The sequence below is a fragment of the Thunnus thynnus genome, chromosome 17 (genome assembly GCF_963924715.1).
Source record: "Thunnus thynnus chromosome 17, fThuThy2.1, whole genome shotgun sequence".
Taxonomy (NCBI): domain Eukaryota; kingdom Metazoa; phylum Chordata; class Actinopteri; order Scombriformes; family Scombridae; genus Thunnus; species Thunnus thynnus.
This window is the reverse complement of record NC_089533.1, coordinates 13,559,490-13,575,820: the sequence shown is the minus strand read 5'-3', so window position 1 is coordinate 13,575,820 and position 16,331 is coordinate 13,559,490. Positions and strand designations below refer to the sequence as shown.

The 16,331-nt window shown below is 40.2% G+C and overlaps 3 protein-coding genes across 6 annotated transcripts; all 3 read left to right on the top strand.

Annotated features, from left to right (window-relative positions):
* The first annotated feature begins 451 nt into the window (after positions 1 to 451).
* On the top strand, positions 452 to 4,573 carry syngr2a (synaptogyrin 2a). Its single transcript, XM_067615916.1, has 4 exons — positions 452 to 666; positions 2,160 to 2,397; positions 2,551 to 2,687; positions 3,193 to 4,573. Exons 1-4 carry the CDS (start codon positions 568 to 570, stop codon positions 3,391 to 3,393), a joined length of 675 nt encoding a protein of 224 aa, XP_067472017.1. The 5' UTR covers positions 452 to 567; the 3' UTR covers positions 3,394 to 4,573.
* Positions 4,574 to 5,586: 1,013 nt separating this feature from the next.
* Positions 5,587 to 12,953, top strand: cant1a (calcium activated nucleotidase 1a). 4 transcript variants are annotated; one of them, XM_067616320.1, is made up of 5 exons: positions 9,147 to 9,239; positions 9,350 to 9,427; positions 10,459 to 11,127; positions 11,217 to 11,420; positions 11,516 to 12,953. In XM_067616320.1, the coding sequence occupies exons 3-5, from the start codon at positions 10,482 to 10,484 to the stop codon at positions 11,884 to 11,886; spliced, it is 1,221 nt and encodes a 406-aa protein (XP_067472421.1). In that variant the 5' UTR covers positions 9,147 to 9,239; positions 9,350 to 9,427; positions 10,459 to 10,481; the 3' UTR covers positions 11,887 to 12,953. The 4 variants fall into 4 exon arrangements, with proteins under 4 accessions (XP_067472420.1, XP_067472418.1, XP_067472419.1 ...); XM_067616319.1 differs by lacking the exons at positions 9,147 to 9,239; positions 9,350 to 9,427 and adding an exon at positions 5,587 to 5,744; XM_067616317.1 differs by lacking the exons at positions 9,147 to 9,239; positions 9,350 to 9,427 and adding an exon at positions 6,588 to 7,773.
* LOC137201327 (galectin-3-binding protein A-like) lies at positions 12,589 to 15,936 on the top strand. The gene is made up of 6 exons (XM_067616316.1): positions 12,589 to 12,722; positions 13,034 to 13,140; positions 13,405 to 13,608; positions 13,783 to 13,914; positions 14,070 to 14,361; positions 14,607 to 15,936. The coding sequence occupies exons 2-6, from the start codon at positions 13,056 to 13,058 to the stop codon at positions 15,715 to 15,717; spliced, it is 1,824 nt and encodes a 607-aa protein (XP_067472417.1). The 5' UTR covers positions 12,589 to 12,722; positions 13,034 to 13,055; the 3' UTR covers positions 15,718 to 15,936.
* The last annotated feature ends 395 nt before the right edge of the window (positions 15,937 to 16,331 follow it).

The following is a 16,331-nucleotide window of genomic DNA, read 5'->3' as shown; positions in this document are numbered from 1 at the left end:
AGTCAATATCTTTTAACATTAGTCTTTTTAGTGCCAAAGTTCCTCTTTTTGTCGGTATACTTCCACTGCAGCTTAACAAGGAAATACTGTATGAGGAAACACAAAGAGGGAATTTGATGCTAAAAAAGACTGTAAATGTGGCAAATATCCACTTGATATGACTAACTCAGACTGCTGAAGCCTCATATAAGCTTCAGATAAACTTCTGAAAGCATTTCTGTACAAAACAACTGTGTGTACACCATCACTTACATTGAAAGCACATTTGAAGGGGATCTTTTAATAGCCAGTATGAACAGCAGGAATGATTGCAGCGAGGAAAACCTCTTTCAGTGTTCATATGGGCACCTGACTGTTGCTTTAAGACAGACCGGAAAAAATGTGAACGTGTCCTTTAACTGGGAAGCCGCAGTTTACTAGGAGCTCCTGAACGCATCACGGTGGGGGCGGTGTTTGAAAAGTTTTCAGGAAGTTTTAAGACAAACCGAAACTGTGTCAACTCTGACAGGAAGAGTTATACAGCTCGTTTTTTAACTGTTTTGACTGTGTTGAAACAAAAAGAAAAAAATGCAGAGCAGTGCTTACGGGGCCTCGTTGGCCGGCGGTGCTTTTGACTTAGAGAACTTTGTAAAACAGCCTCAAACCATTTTGCGCTGCCTGAGTTGGGTGAGTGACTCCACGGAAACGTTAACGTTAGCATCACTGTTAGCCAGCTGTCACAACACCGACTTTATGTGAACAGATGTGAGCTGCCAGGCTCGACACACATCAGCCAGTGATACGTCCTACTAGCTTAATGAACTGCCAGCATCGGACATAAACTGCGGTTTAGCTTGAAATCTGTGACAAATATTTAATCAAGCGCCAATAAGATGCATTTTCTTGAGCACTTGTTGACATAAGCTAATGTTAGCTAGCGTGGCCAGTGCTGTGTCACCGCAGTAACTGCCAGTTTCCCCACCTGATGATAGACGATATGTTTGGCTTTAACTTTATTTGTGTTGGTTAGTCTGGTGTTAAAACTGGACCAGGACCTTTTAAAACTCAGAGAGGACGCTGTTCTGTTTTTCTGAAGTGTTTGAACTGTTAGAAACGATCGGGAATTTAACCTTTTCTGGTTTGACAGTCGTTCTAAAATGCATGTAGGTCAGTTAGATTAAGTTGTTGTGTTGTAAACGTTCTTGCAAAGTGAATTATATAGTAATAATAATGACAATATGCTTCATTTATGTAGCACTTTTCAAAAAACACTTTCTTTGAAATAGGACAAAAACTCAAAACTAAGTTAAAACATTAAACCTATATATATTTTAAGTGATTTAATAGAAATTACAGTTTGCATCTTTGATCTCCTCTGGCAAGTCTTTTCAAAATCTAGGAGCCCTGACAGCAAAATGTCTGTCACCTTTATTTGTGTTTGAGATATTAAAAAAAACAAGAATAGAAGCATCTGAGTTAGGCACCAAAAGGTCAGAAATGGAAGTCTAGGTCCCTCAGGGATTGAAAAGAAATTAGTATGATTAGCCTATGTAATTAAGTTGAGATAATCAGTGCAGAGATGCCAGTATCAGTGAAATGTGAATGTAAAGCTGCTTTTAACTATTTTTTTCATTATTGATTAATCTGTCAAATATTATCTTGATTAATCATATGGTCCATGAAATGTCAAAAAACCAATAACCAAAAACAAGGACATTACAAGTCTTTAGGAGCCCAAGTTACCGTTTTATGTCTTGTTTTATCTGACGAGCTTTAGAGAGTAAAGGCAAATCTGCACATCTGAGTAGCTGGAACCAGACAATATTTGCCTTTTTTTTTTTCTTGTGCAAACTGTAACAATCATTTAAATAGTTTCAGCTCCGCTGTAGTGTGAAAAGTGGATCAGAAACAAGGATCCTTCACAAAAAGATGTTGCTGTATTTTACAGTGTTAAAACAAATCAGGAATTGAAACTTTTCTAACGTCATCTGTCAGGTTCCACTTGTCTGAACTGGTTTGAGAGATGTTTTAATATGAATTCAAATTTTTATTTTTTTTTTAAATAGTGAAAGCTTTCCTCTAATGTGAATCATGTGATAAGAATCACGCTGCCTCACAGCTGCTCGACTTAAAACATGCACATACACCCCCCCCCCCCTTTTTTTTTTCCTTTCATGCAGCTATTTTCCATCGTGGTCTTTGCAACCATCACAGCAGAGGGCTACATTAACCCGACAACCACGAAAGAGGCCAAGTGCATGTTCAACGAAAATGACAGCGCCTGCAACTACGGGGTGGGAATCGGTGTCCTGGCCTTCTTGGCTTGTGTTATCTTCCTCATGCTGGACGCCTACTTCCCACAGATCAGCAACGCCAAGGATAGAAAATACATTGTTATAGGAGATTTGGTCTTCTCAGGTGAGAGTCAGGTTTCACTGTAGTCTTTTCATACTAAAATAACAGAGATGTGCCCAAAAACAGGAAGTGTAACCTAGTTGAGGTTAAAGCTGCCATCATATTTCATGTTAATCCTGACTGTTCATTTCTCTGCTTTGAAACGACGCGGGGCAGCGGCTTGGACGTTCCTGTGGTTCATCTGCTTCTGTGTCCTGGCCAACCAGTGGTCCAAAACCACTGACTCCTCCGCTGTTGCTGCTGACGCCGCCCGGGCTGTCGTGGCATTTTCTTTCTTCTCAATCATCACCTGGGTGAGTGTCGTGTGGCAGGCATTTGACTAACAGTCATTTGATAACACACAGCTCAGCTCAACAATTCAGACAAGATATCTGCAGGTGTTAAAGTACTGAATCCAGCTTCCTCAAAATAGGCTTTAGAAGGTATTTAAAAGTCTTGCATTTCATTTAGTTTTAAGAATATTTACTTGAATGTTTTTCTTGTCTGCTGTAGGAAGTAATTTATTTATTTAATTATTTATTTTTTTGCATGTGTTTGGGGGCTATCAGGAGACATCTATAAATTACAAGTGAGACTGGTGTGACAGTGGTTTGTGCATGGAGGAAGATGTTCAGTCCTTTTTTTAATTAATTTTGTTTAATTAATTGTATTATTAGAAATCATTTAAAAAATGTGTTTATTATATTAACAAATAATTGTAGGCCATATTGGTCCTGGTGGTTTTCCATCATACTTTTGTGAAACGGGTATTAAATTGCATTATATATGGCTGCTGAATCTCTGTTCTTCTCTCAACAGGGTCTGTTGTCCTTCTTTGCTTATGGACGATATCGCCAAGGTGTGAGTGACTTTGACCAGGAGTACAGAGACCCGGCCAACGACCACACCACCCCGTACCCACCAGCTCCGTACGCCAGCAGCGGCCCCACGGGCTACCAGCAGTCACCTTTCTCCCACAGTCAGGAGCAGCCCGGAGAGTACCAGCCGCCAGCTTACTGAAGGACTGAGATTCAAAACTCATGAATCTGACAGGGGAGTTTTCTTTTTTAAATAAAAGACGTGTGCCAATGGTTCATTTGCAACTCGGGACTGTTCCCTGCACTCCAAATTTTCTTCCTGCAGAACATGTTTGCATATTTTTGGGTGCACTGATATGTTTTTAGTGTGTCTCATTGTTGTAAGTAGTTTGGTGGATGTTTGCTGCATTGTTGAGAATGCCACACACAGCAGGCTGATTCTGAAGATATTTTTGTGTTGGAAATTGGAGGATGACTGTGCAATTGTTATCTTTGTACCAAAAAAAAGTGTAGTTATTTCAGTGCCTCTTTTGTTTCAGTTCAATTTGAGAGCAGTTTAATATCAAAGCACTAATCAACAAACAGGTTAGGATTACTTTGCTGCTGGGAAATCTGCTTTGCATTGCTTAAATGGACAGTTGAGTTTTGATTTTCATTTTTTTTTGTTCTTTTTCATGAATGTGTTACTGTCTAGTACATTTTTTCATATAGAGCAGTTCAACAACTGTAATTTCGCAATACAGTTCCTCAGAAATGATTAACGTTCTTTGTTTTTTGCGACACAAGAAACCCATGTTTTTTTAATCAGTGGGTGCTTCGAAAATGTTCCTTCAGTAACTACTGTAATCCTCTTATTTTTGTTTTTTTTAATAATCAACCACTGAAAATGGATTTTGTGCACTGAAAAACACAATGTTAATTTCCATCATCTGATCTAAGATTGTTAATTTCATGTTTTAAATCTTCTACTACTACAACTTAGTTTAGTATTTAAGGGTGTCTTTTTTGTTAAGGTAGCAAAACCATACATTTATATCAGCTACCTCTGTAGAAGTTGAATGTGCCTTTTCTTGAGTTTAGTTCAATTCAGCAAATATTTCAGCCACGGTTTGATTTCAAGAATTCAAGAGTGATATTGTGGTAAATTGACATATTTATTATCTTACTTAATCCTCTCAGCCCTGTTATATGACAATCACATAATAATTTTACTTTTTTTCCTCTTGCTTCTCCTTGTTTTTCTCACGGTGTTGGACCTTTTTTACACATGTTGCAGTCTTACTGTTATACACAATGGCTTCACAATAATTCTCCACTCGAGTGCCTTGTACAGTATTCTGTATCACACAGGGTTTGCCAATAAAAACTGTTCCCATTTTGAACCTCTGGGTCAGCCCATGATTTATATCCTCCTTTGAAGAAAGAACAGGACTCTGCCTACGTTCTGCTCCCTTGGCAAATATTTGAGTAGTGATTGTGTTGATGAATGTGTAAGAACTTTGCAAACTGTGGAGACAGCACTGAAATGCTTTAAAGACATCATTATATGCACACTTTACAGAACTGCACCAAAACAGAGATGACTGATGTGCATAGTTTCACATTATAACCAACATTGCATGAATTAATTGCACCAGAGTTATTGAGAGTTCATACAGTAAGTGTCGGGTTATGTGTACAGCAATGAAAATGACTGCAGAATAACTGGATAAAAATGGAAAAGGAATAATATTCACCATAACCTTTAGTGTCATGTATTTGGTTTTACTTTTAACCAAAACGTTTTAAGGTTTTATTGTCATTCCAACACATTGTACATATAAAGGAATTAAATTCACCTTACTTGGGTCCCAATTCAATCAAGTGAAATCACAAAATATGGGAATGAAATGCTGAAAGTGCCTAGTTGTAGTAGTAGTAATAATAATAATAATAATAATAATAATAAGTACTATACATAATAAAAAATAAGTATAACATTTAAAAAGCCCTCAAAGATTGAGTGAGTTTTGCTTAAGTTATATGAAGCATTTATTTGAATTAGTAGTGCTAGCAATAATGAATATCTGACATTTTGACAAATACAAATGCAGTGTGTGTTAAGTTTGCGTTGTGATTGTTAAACCTTTAACACAGTTTCCTCTTTTTGCCTCTTATATAGCCGCAGTATAACATTAAGTAAATAAGATACGTTATATTTTCACCTAGAAATATCTGTTAAAATTGAATTAATGCTGGACTAATATTTCTTCTGTATTGTAATGGGCTGAGTAAGCTTGGTTAAAGGAAGGCAGATTCAGACCACGCAGTGTGCCGTGTTGCCACGTACTACTCATATTTCCGAGGGCACGTGAAGGCAGCGTTTGACAAACTCTCTCGCATCCACTCTGCGCGATCTGTCGTCATCAGCAGATACAGGAAGTAATGATCGGCTGTCTGGTAAACGGAGAACGGTGGAAAAAGAAGCCGAGGAAGGATTCAGGAAGCGATACAATAATGACATCTGACTTACAAACCTTCAGCAAACTGTGAGCTGAAGATCTGACATTTGCGGTGAGTGCGAAGACAACAGAGGGACAGCAGGGTCCGGGAATAAGTCGGGTAGCTAGTTTCTGAACGCGCATTTGTGATGGCATCTTGGTTAACCTCTGCGCTGCTGGCAAGACAGGGACATGAACTAACACACACACACTCACACACACACACACACACACACACACACACACACACACACATATACACAGATACACAGATACACAGATGCAGATTGTGTGTGTGTGTGTGTGTGTGTGTGTGTGTGTGTGTGATCTAAAATCATCGCGATTAATAATATAAACAATGCAAATATTAAGTTTTCCAACAGTGTGATCTGCTTAACCATTCACTTCAGTTAAAGGCCTGGAAACAGCAACGTGTGGATGCTCTCTCCTAATCATGCCCTGCAGCAGCACTTGCCTCAGAGGGCTCCAATGTAAAGACCACAGCAATTGGTTCTCAAAGGTCTGCATTTAAATAAGAAACACCTGAACATCGACATTGTGCATCCATGTATAATTCAGGCTCTTCTCATTGGACAAAGCCACTTAAAATCAGCTCTTTGCACATCTGTTAGGGGGTTCCTTGACATGCTGAAGTTTAAGAATCTGCCTTACAGCACCAAGTGAGCTATTTATGGGCCTTACACATATCTGGCTCCTTGATCTGTTTCCTTTGAAGCGTACTCCCCCCACCCCCCAGGGTGTCACCCTTTATGGTGTCACCGAAGGGCTCAGCAGATAATCTTCTCACAATTTTCACATGAGGGACCCACAGACTTGCATGCAACAAGATTTGTCTGGTTGGTCTCTAAATGGATAGGACAATATGACTGAGAAGATGAGACGTGGCATGTTAACTAATTCATAATTCATTAGCTTTAAAACTTTGTTGATTAATCGTTTTGGTGATCGACAGGAAGTCAATTGGCAACAGTTTGGCTCATCAAAAACTAAGTGCTAAAAGTTGTGAGGATTTGCTGCTTTTCTTTTTCTCGTGTGATAGTAAAGTGAATCTCTTTGGGGTTTTGTGCCGTTGGTCTGACAAAACAAGACAAATGATGATGTCACCTTGGACTTTAGGAACTTGTGATGGGTATTTTCACTTTTTTCTGACATCTCATAGACCAAACTAGCAATTGTTTAATCAATCAAATTAAAAACCTGAAGTGAATTTAGCTTTGCGCAGGGCTAAAATGGGATAAAATGTTCTGTCAAGAGTATGTATAATTGTAGTTGCTATGTTGATCCTGCTCATTGACATGCATGGACTACAGTGCAACCAGAAATATTAAACTGATTGCTACCTCGGTACAAACTGCATTGTAATATCTCTGATGGTTGGCAGATTTCGAATGTCTCATGTTATATATCATCATATCACCTTTTTATATTACATCCTCTCATTGTGTGAACTTGTCAAATTGAACTCTTTCAATCAGAACCACTCTGAGAGGCTCAGGCGTTGTTTACTGATTCATAATTCATGCAAATAGTTTCTGCACTTTTCATCTTCTTGGACTCAAGCCCAGACAGACTGACAGTTAAATCATTTATTAACAAATAGTACGTTGGGGTCCCTATAGCTTCCCTGTTGAGTGTGTAACTGCTCTGCTGTTGTAATCAGGCTTATCTCTGTCCTCAGACTAATTGCATCACAGCAGCACTTCTGCTGTGGATCTAAGTTATTGTTGTCACTATAGGTTTGTTTTTAACTTCTATTCAGCTTGCCAGATTTGTAGATTTTCACATTCACATAGATAGTGTAATTGTGCAGGTAATAAATGTTTTCCTAACCTCTGGTACCTGGCCATTCAAAGGTTACTATGTAACTGTTTTGGCCTCCTGCAAGGGTTTGCCCCTTTGGACTGGATCATAATCCTCCAAGTGTAGTCAAAGTTCACCACCATTGTAACAACCCTTAGTCATGGTTGCAAGCGAGCAGAAATAAAGTTTAGAGCTCAGGACAAAGTGTGGAGGTCTGCTGTAGGACAGCGAGGTAAATTTGATGACGCAAGTTCAGCGCTCTGGCAGGAGGAGACGGAGGGGTAAGATGTTCAACTCCTTTGTTTCAGTGAAGGTGATCTGGACAAAATCAAAATCTGTTGCATAAAAAAACAGTGTTTTAAGTTAATTAGCGTCAGCCACTTGTTGGTGTGTTTCAGAGAGCAAACAGTAGTTTTCTTGCCTCAGAGTGCAGCCCTGATGTTGCTGCCATAATGGACTGCTGTTTGGCTCAGGGCCCTCTTATGAAAGAGTCTTTCAGCTCCTGCTCTCCTTTTCAGAGAAATGCAGCCATGTTTAGGCTCCTGAGGCTGAGTTTAGAGGTCCCTGGAATTTGGTTTATAGTAGATTACACAAAATTTCTACTCCAGTGAGCCTGGTGGTGTCCCTCCGAGCGTAGAGAACAACAGACGGCTCACAACACATTTGCTTTGCAGTGCTTCAAGGTTTTGTTGATTTCCTTGATTTAACTCAGAGGTCACATGAGTTTGTAGGGCTGCAAGCATCAGTAAACTGTCTTACTAGTTTTGCTGTGTTTGGAATATGTTGTCATTGTGAGACTTTTCTGCTTGTGGCATCACATTTTCTGTATTATGTGCTTGTGAAGTGTGTTTGTTGTTCACCTCTTCATTTGCTAAACTTAAGTATCTACTTCTTAGCTTGCCTTTTGTCAGTTATATAAAGTTAAATATAAATTTAACTGAATAGATTAGATGAGAGAGCAACAGAGGATTATTTTCATTATCCATTAATCTGCTGATTATTTTCTTGATTGATATCTAAATCATTTGGTCTATTAAGCATTGGAAATTGTGAAAAATGTGCATCACAATTTCCTAGAGCCCAGAGTAACATCTTCAGATGTCTTATTTTGTCCGACTCACAGTCCAAAACTCAAATATATTCAATTTACTGTAATGTAAACCAGCAACTTTGTACATTTAAGAAGCTGGAAACATCAAATGTTTGACATTCTTGTTTTAAAATGCTTCAAAATTGTCATTAATTTAATTTTGTCTCAGCTCTTGACTAAACAGGCCATCAAGTGAAAAAGTGTTATATATGACGTTAATCTGTTGATTTTAAAATATATATATATTTTAAATGAGCTAATTGTTTAGTTTAAAGTACAAGATGAGGTCTTCAAATATCTTGTTATGTTTGAACAACAGTCCAAACCCAAAGATATTTAATTAAAACAGACAAAAGAAGCAAATCTTCATATTGGAGAAGCTGGAACTAGTGAGTGTATGTTATTTTTGCTTAATTGATTAACAGAATTGTTGGTTATTAATTTTCTGCCCACGGACTAATCGATTAATTGAAAAATTGTTTCAGCACTAGCATCAGCAGCTAATCAGGGGTGTGATTTGTGACTGTCAGCTGGCTGGTTTTGTATTTCAGATTTACCTGTTCACAGCAGCCGTCCCTTTATTGTCACTGAACGGGCCCCTCCCAGTCTCCACGTTGACAAGGCACACTTGTGGCCACCTGATATTCATTCAATCTGGTAGAGTCGGACTACTTCCTGCTTCTTGTCACATAATGCTTAACTGGGCATACACTCACAGTGTCTCATGTGAGCTCTTTGCCACATTTAAAATAATATTTCAACTATAGGCTGGAATGAAGGACCTGCCTGCATCCGGGACCAAATATTTGATTTAGAGGCCAAGAGATTCGACTTATGGACAGTATGTGAGTAGGTTATAGTTGAGATGTATTGCGTAAATGTCATTAGTAATGTCATGTTCTAGGTTGGGTTGTAGGCCTTTGTCTTTAGATAACTTGTATTGTTCCAAGATTTGTTTGCAAATTAAATTAAATATATCATTATGGTAAATAATTTTCTTACAGATAGGCCCAGGTATCTGCCTAATTATGTGTCTTACTCAGGTGTTATTTTAAGTGGATCCTTCTAATGCACAGGTTTTAGGATTTAGGAACATTTAGACCAAGCCCTTCAGTCTACTTTTGGTATTTGCTCACAGGAAAAGCAGGTGTAACAACTCTTTTCTTCCAACTGAAACGGTATCTTTCCACTCCAGCCTTTCCCTACACCTCAACTTTACATGGAATATTCTGCTAAAACATGATCATATATTACCTGAATTGTTACCCGCATTCGAGGAACAGTAATCATACTAAAACAGTTCAATATTGATTCTTAAAGAGGATTTTCAGGGAACCTTATGAATCTTATGACAATATAGCCTAAGTCTTTTACTGTTGAAATTTGAGGCCAAAATGTACTAGAACTTCAACAAACGATTATTTTTATTATCGATTAATCCGCTGATTATTTTCACGATTAATTGATTAATCATTTGGCCAATAAAACATCAGGAAATGGCGAAAAACACCTGTCCAAACAGTCCAAAACCCTGAAATATTAAATTTACAGTAATGTAAGACCAAGAAAAGCAACAAATTCTCAAATTTGAGAGCCTTGAAGCAAGCATTTGCTTGAAAAATGACTAAAAGATTATTTGATTATCAAAATAGTTGCTTAATTGTTGATCAACTAAGTATTGCAGCTCCGTATTGTACCTGCCTTTAGTGTTATGGTGGGACCTTGATTATTGGCTATTATAGACTACTAAAAACTGAAATTTATCAACTAGTCACTCAATCAATTATAGAATGAAAGAGGGCAGCACAAAACATGAGCCATCCTTTTTTGATCTATGTACAGACATGACTTACAGTCTCTCTCGATTTTTCTCTAGGTCACTCCAGTCCTCCGTCCTCCATGCCTGCTCCCCCAGGCTTCACTCGACTGGAGCAGAATGAGCCTATGAACACTCTACGTATCTCTGTCGGAGGCCTCCCCATGTTGGCTTCCATGGCCAACACCACTGACCCTCGTTTCCGCCTGAAGCGGAAGCCCATTGTGGTGGTGGCCGTCTCACTGGCCTTTCTTCTGCTGCTCTTCATGCACTGGGGCTCAGGCTTCCGATCCCGCTCCTATGGCTCACAGAGCTGGAAAGCCAGCCGAGGTGACACCCAGCAGTCTGATTCCCATTACAATGACACTTACCCCCTCAGTCCACCGGAGCGCACGCAGCAGGGCACCCGCTATCGCATTGGGGTCATTGCCGACCTGGACACAAGCTCTCGTAGTGACAAGAAGCTGACATGGTTCAGCTACATGCGGCGTGGGTACCTGTTGGTGTCCCAGAGTGGTGACAAGGTAGCGGTTGAATGGGATGTGGACAGGGTGGTGCTGGAAAGCCATCTAGCGGAGAAGGGCAGGGGTATGGAGCTGTCTGAGCTTTTGGTGTTCAACGGGAAGCTTTACAGCGTCGATGACAGGACGGGCATCATCTACCACATTGACGGTGACAAGGCTGTGCCCTGGGTCATCTTACCTGACGGTGATGGCAGTGTTGCCAAAGGTTGGTGTTACCCTAGTCTCATATATGCCTGATTCACAGGTTCCTGAGCACCAGATTGAAACAGTGCTTTCTAAAATTTCTCCTGACAGGGTTCAAAGCAGAGTGGCTTGCAGTGAAGGATGAGCACCTGTATGTCGGTGGACTGGGGAAGGAGTGGACCACCACTGAAGGCGAGTTTGTCAACAACAACCCAGAGTGGGTGAAAGTAGTAGGCTTCAGAGGGGATGTGCACCATGAGAACTGGGTTCCAAAGTACAAATCACTGAAGTCTGCCGCAGGAATAGAGCCTCCAGGTGAGGATGTAAATCTGGTCTCACTAACGACTGCTGTTGGTACCATTTTTTTCTCTTTGCTTTACTCTTCACCATATTCCTTTGGATTTCCGCAGGTTATCTCATTCATGAGTCAGCAGCGTGGAGCGACACACTGCAGCGCTGGTTTTTCCTCCCTCGCCGCGCCAGCAAGGAGCGTTATGAGGAGACGGCAGACGAGCGGCGTGGCACGAACCTCGTTCTCAGCTGCTCACCAGATTTCAAAGACATCACCGTGAGTCAAGTGGGTTCGCTCAACCCCACTCACGGTTTCTCCTCCTTCAAGTTTGTCCCCAACACGGACGACCAGATCATTCTGGCACTCAAGTCAGAAGAAGATGCGGGAAAGATTGCCACATACATCATGGCGTTTACACTTGATGGACGCATCCTTCTACCTGAAACCAAGATTGGTGATGTGAAATATGAGGGCTTGGAGTTCATTTAGAGGGCTTGTTCTTGAGGCCACTGCACTGTGGTTCTATTTTGTTTACAATCCACTCACTGTTGAAGTTACTCTACTTGCTGCTTCCTTATTGAGTTTATGAAAGACATAACTCCAGCCCTCAAAGGATCATCTTCACTACAAAGAGAAGAACTATGGTCTGAGACTGTAAAATATGGTCCTGTTTTGGGTGTTGAGAAAGTGCCAGTCAAACAATGCCAGCATGTCTTGAGATGGATCTTCTTCTTCTCAGACCAAGTGTGGCCCTCAACAGTACTGTAGCCTTTCTTATAATGAATGTACAAAAGATAGATTTATAAGACTGTGATTTCCATGCACATACTATACACTCTCAACAGGTCAAAGGTTTGTTTTTATCCTCTGCTCCATAGTAAAGCAACATCACTCTGTACAAGCCAAACCTGCAATTTTCAGTAAGATAACTAAAAGTTTGTTTTTATTCTTCATAAAACATTATTTGAAGGACATTTTGGTGAAAATTGAATTTTACTGTATGTAATTTTTTTAGGGGGCCGTCTGAGTAAAATTTTGATCACTATTTGCTGAGTCTTGTCATGTAGCTCATATGTGCATGTCTCTACAAAACCAGTTAAACATAATATTGACATTGTCCTCAAACAAGTTTCGAGCGGACCAAAAACAGTTGCGCAACGACCAGGTTCTCTGCTTTATTGTGAAAAGAAACTCAGGGAAAGCAGCAGGAATACAGAAGTGAACCCCACTGTGTTTAGCATAAAAGCAGTGAGATTCGTGTTGCAGACTTCAAAAGGGAGAGGCACATTTGAGGACAACAGGACTTAATAGCCAGAGGGAGGAAGGTAATGTGGCTTCATTACAGTATATGTAAATTTTGCTTTTTAACTTTGACCTTCAATTTTTAATGCACAGATTCAGCAAAGTCAGTTTCAAGTTTAGAGGATTGCATCAGTTAAAAAAAAACTGCAATCCATCTTGATGAAAACAATAATGTAAAGGCAAAAGCTATGGTGGTTTTGTATTCACTCTTAAAATCAATAAATGGACTGATTTTTATTCAAAAAGCAAAAGTACTTTGTTTCTTTGTTTCTTTGTTACTCTTGATTAAGATCAAATATCTCTCTCGTCTGCTTTTTGTCATTATCTGTGTCAGAGTCCTAAACTGGTGGTTGGAAATGCTGATACATCGAAACATACACACTCTGTGGCTTCTGCTACTTCTTCATGTCTCTGGAAGTGCACTCAAATTTAACCTGTTCAGTAAGTCAACAAAAGTACATCTTATTTATGTGACAACTAATAAAATGTTAATGACATTGCCATGAAAGTAATTCATGGGGAGGAAAACAGTCTCAATTATTATTATTATTAACGTATAACTGTATACTGTGCAGTGTCTGTATTATATGCTTTTGCAAATATGATTTGACCCTGCTCATTCAACACAGAATGTAGATTACCTGGACGTCTGGATGACCTCTGTACTATCATAGTCTAATATCCTACACCTGTGATCACATACAGAGAGGACATCTGATGCACAGGAAGGTGATGTGAGGCTGTTTGGCTCTCAGAGCGCTTCAGAGGGCCGTGTGGAGATCTACCATGATGGGAAATGGGGAACAGTGTGTGATGATGGCTGGGACATGGCTGAGGCCCAGGTGGTGTGTCGTCAGCTCCACTTCCCTGGAGCCAAATCTGTTGTCGTAGGGAAGGAGTACGGACAAGGTGCCTGCTACTTCCATTTATCCCCCACCAGAGGGCAGTGAAACATTTGTAATGACTGAAGAGTTGTGATTTGAGGTTTAACATACTAATGCCACAAATTCAGCCCTCTGAATGGGCTCTGTTTAATGTGTTATTGCCACAAAAATTAACACACCCTTTAATTTTACATCATAGCATCTGGACCTATTTGGCTGGATGATATCACATGTAAAGGCACAGAGAACCATCTGATTACTTGTGATTTCAAAGGCTGGGGAGTGACTGACTGCACCCACAAAGAGGATGTTGGAGTTATTTGTGACTCAGGTAGGTATTTAAACTCTTACAAGACAAACAGAGCCTTTATACAGAACACATAACTCCATCTGATTCAGTAGAAATAAAGTTGATGATCACTGCTTACCACCCTTCATGCACATTTTCTATCAAGTGCTTATCCCAATGATGATTTGTGATTCCAGGCACAAATGTGACCATCAATAATTCTACACACTCTCTGGACCACAGTATCAGTCTGTCTGGTGACCTCGGCCAAATCTTTGACAGTGGGGATGGCTGCGACTTCCAGATCACAGTCCAGAGTACCACTGGAAACAAACAGGAGGATGGAACCTCAGAGATGCTTGGGACAACGATCTGTGCACACAAAATGATTCTCTCACAATTCCCACTCTTCAATACTTCAAAGGGGATGACTAGTGTCACGGTCAACGTCGACCAGTCTTGCCAACCACATTTCACCTCCTTCATTAGGTACACATAGGATTGTAGTCCTGCCACTGTGGGAGATTGTGCAGCACCACATTATTTTATATAATTTATTGAAACAGCTATGACATGTATTGCTTCAAGATACTGAATTCAATTTGATTTTAGGTGTTTTGTGAGTATGTAAATAGAAATACTTGGTGACCACAGATAATATATTAATTACAGTTTTTGTCAGCAAAATAACTGGAAAACATCTTCTTCATATTCTACAATTTGGTTCTTGACAGGTACCTTTACACCCACAAGATAGATGTGACCTTCTCCTCTGTGCAGTGCATCCATTCAATGGCCTCAAAGTTTGGGGTGAAGCAGCTGATGGAGGACACAGGCCGGCTGTTCACCAAAATCCTCCCAGAGGACACCTCATTTCATACCCAGCTATCCCTTCACAAATATGCAGTGGAAACTGGGGACTTGGTCCTCCAGGAGAACTGTATCCAGTACCTGGCCTGGAACTACCAAAACCTGACCAGGTCCCCTGCTTGGCCACACCTCCCTGTGGAGGTCATTGGAGCCCTTTTAGCACGCTCAGACCTGGTGGTGCCAAATGAATATTTTCTGCTTCAGACTGTGGAGAGCTGGATTCTGGAGAAGGACAACTCAACCAGTTTGGAAACCCAGGCTGACCTGTTGAGCCACATTCGTTTCCCTATGATCCCTGCTGAGACACTGTATGAGTTGGAGTCCAACTCGTCACTCTACAGCACCCATAAGAATATGTATCGTGAGAACATGTTGAAAGCACTTCAGTTTAATGTTCTGCTCTTCAACAATCTTCAGACCAACCCAAATTTCAACAAAGAAGATGATGATTACCAGCCTAGGATCTACACTTCTGACCCATGGAGCACTACAGTGGAACGTCCCAAGGACACAGAACCAGTCCGTACCCATTATCCATCTTCATACAACCGTAGGAGGCAGCATGGCTATGGTTATGGCTATGACTATGGTTATATTTATCCCACCGCCAGTCCATATAGTCAAGCCGCAACCAAGTCATTCAGCACACCTGTCCACAACAGCATGATCTTTAAGGACAAAAAGATTCGGTGGGAGGCAAATGTCTTCAAGAACAAACGTGAGTGTTCAAACAAAGGTCTGACATGCGAGTCATTCCCTGTGGCAAGGCTGGCTCCCCAAAACCACCTTTCCCAGAACAACATCCTCTTTCGTAACCGGCTCCTGATGATGTGCCAAGGCAAGTACATCTGTCAGGTTCAGGACTTCAAAGTCAACCTGGCTCATATCGCTGTGAACAGTACCCAGGTTCTGGCCTATCCTTGTCCTGATGACCAGTACACCTACCGCTTTGTTGTGAGACCAGCGTATGTTTGATCCAGCAGCATTGCCAGGCTGAATATTTCTCATACCTGATCAATTTGACAGCTTATTATTCAATATATTGCAATCAAATACTTACAATATGATCTTTGTGAATGATTTTTTTTCTCTGTTGATTAGCTACAAATATATAACCTGACTGTGCTTTAATTTGTGTCAAGTATCCTTTCCTAAACCTTTTTTTTCATTCAATTAAAAATCAATGGATATCAAGATCCTTTTCTGTGTGTGTCGTCACTTTCATGTTAAAAGACCTAATTTCTCCCTCACAAGAGCAACAGGAAATATAAATCTTAATCTGGAGTTTATCCAGATATGAGACACATTAAATGACAAGTATAAACGGGCCCAAGCTATAATCATCAGACATTCATAGCTTCACTTTCTTGGACATTGTGAACCTTTCAGTTCTAGGAGAGCCAAATTAACACTATAATATATGAGTGTGCTCACTCAAGATGTTTTAGCCCAGTACTGTCCAAAATTTTAACTGCACTGACTCTAACATGAACCCTGCTGCTTAAAATAACTGCCATCATGATCTCAGCCATTTTGCTGTGGTCCAGCTCACTGAAGGGTTCATATGCACACATCATTAGGCCTACTAT